The following is a 2,221-nucleotide window of genomic DNA, read 5'->3' on the forward strand; positions in this document are numbered from 1 at the left end:
TCTGTTGTGTTCTATCCGGAATAATCAGAGGTCGCAAAATCCTGAAGCAAATGGATTAAATTAGTACTGGCTAAATTGCCATGTCAGTATTCTTCTGACTTAAACAACCACGTTATACCAGAACGATAATGCTAGTGAATATCACATGCTAATGTTCTTTATTTTTCACAACAATACTATTTTTCTGTTAATTAAAGGAAAACCAGATCTTTAAGAATGAATATAGACTGCTAAGTGCTTAAGTACTTTCATGAAACGTCTTTGTAGAGAGACTCGCAAAAGGGATGTGCTACTGCATACAAGAGAGGACAGCCAGGATTTGTGACATCAGTTGTAGGCTAAACCAATGTTCAGAAAATGCTTCCCTTCATGTTTGTACCTTGGATAAAACCAGTATTAACATAATAAATATACAAAACAATGCAAAACTACTAGCACTGAAATAAACAAGAGCCAGACAGAAAAGATATTTGCTTATACAGCAGCTAATGCTTCACATTAGTTGGGCTCTTCCATTATATTTTGGCAGCAGAAGGTCAGAAAAGTTTTTTCTCCTCTTTTCTCCTCTTCAGGCAGTGCCATCTGCCTAAAAACTGAGGGCTGTGGGAACTCTTTGGTTTTGCCAGGCTGCATAGAGGGGTCAGTTGTCGCTGTCAGGACAGGGCTGGAGGAGAAGTTGAGCGTGGGCTCCTCAACTTTAGCCTTCTGTTTTAAACTTGTAGATCTTAGACTTATGTATCAAAAGAGTAAGTTGAGGGAGCTTCAGGATCTAAAATTGCTGATTTTCCAGAGCAAAGTGGAGATACAGGACTCCAAAATTTTGATGAAGAAGAGTAGGACTGTTTAAGCAGAAAATATTGAAAAGGACTTCTCGTCTGACCACTACACAAGATATTGTCCTGTGCATACCTTTGGGAGCCATTGCTATTGTACAGTTTATTTCATCAAATGAGATTCCCATTTCAAGGGAAGTCTAATGATAAAGGTGTCATTCTGTTAAAAGTATAATTGCAAAACAGTTTCATCCTTCATAAGTAATGAAATGTGAATCTCTTACACATCCAAATAAATGAAGGTGTTTACAACTGTCTTTTTTTTTATTTTCCTCCCTGCAGCTCTCCCTGTATAGAAAGGACAAAACCAGTTGTAAATGTATCTCAGCAATAGGAAAAACAGTACCTGTGCTGCATACCTATGTGGATTTGAGACCTCAGTAAGGATGCAACTGTGCTGTGAATCCGTAAACGGCTCTTGCATACGGAGCAGCTGGTCAAACAGTATCCGTGTTTCCATGTATATCTTCATGGTTTGCATTATTCTGGCCACAGTGGTAGGAAACTTGACAGTTATCATCTCAATATCCCATTTCAAGCAGCTCCATACGCCTACCAATTTCCTGATACTTTCTGTGGCTACAGTAGACTTTTTGCTGGGATTCCTCATCATGCCTTGCAGCATGGTGCGCTCTGTAGAGCACTGCTGGTACTTTGGGGAGCTCCTCTGCAAGATCCACACGAGCACGGACATTATGCTGAGCACAGCTTCCATCTTCCATCTTTCCTTCTTATCCATCGACCGTTACTATGCTGTGTGTGACCCTCTAAGATACAAATCAAAGATAAATACTTTTGTTATCCTAGTCATGATATTTGTAAGTTGGACAGTCCCTGCTGCTTTTGCTTTTGGGATGATCTTTCTAGACCTAAACTTGCGAGGGGCAGAAGAGATTTATAATAATGTCCACTGTGCAGGAGGATGCTTTGTCTTTTTTAGTGAAACTTCAGGTGTTGTGGCCTCCATAGTGTCTTTTTACATCCCTGGATTTGTTATGTTGTACATCTATAGGAAAATATACTCTGTAGCCAAGAGTCAGGCAAGATCCATTGACGCAATTAGCCAAAAAAAGATGCAATTTGAAATGAAGCACCACATTTCATTACGCAGAGAAAGGAAAGCTGCCAGGACATTAGGCATAATAATAGGAGTGTTTCTCATTTGCTGGAGTCCATTCTTCTTCTTTACAGCAACCAATCCATTTATGAATTATGTGATACCCCCTATTCTCATTGATGCTTTGGTTTGGTTTGGTTATTTAAATTCTACATTTAACCCAATTGTTTATGCATTTTTTTACATGTGGTTTCGCAGGGCATTAAAGATGATTCTGTTTGGAAAAGTTTTTCAACAGGACTCATCCAGGGCTCATTTGTTTTTAGAGTAA

At 39.1% G+C, this 2,221-nt stretch overlaps 1 protein-coding gene across 1 annotated transcript; it reads left to right on the forward strand.

Annotated features, from left to right (window-relative positions):
* Window positions 1-1,150: 1,150 nt before the first annotated feature.
* Window positions 1,151-2,221, forward strand: TAAR1 (trace amine associated receptor 1). Its single transcript, XM_054196452.1, has one exon. The coding sequence runs from the start codon at window positions 1,151-1,153 to the stop codon at window positions 2,219-2,221; it is 1,071 nt and encodes a 356-aa protein (XP_054052427.1).

This window comes from Rissa tridactyla, chromosome 3 (genome assembly GCF_028500815.1).
Source record: "Rissa tridactyla isolate bRisTri1 chromosome 3, bRisTri1.patW.cur.20221130, whole genome shotgun sequence".
Taxonomy (NCBI): Eukaryota; Metazoa; Chordata; class Aves; order Charadriiformes; family Laridae; genus Rissa; species Rissa tridactyla.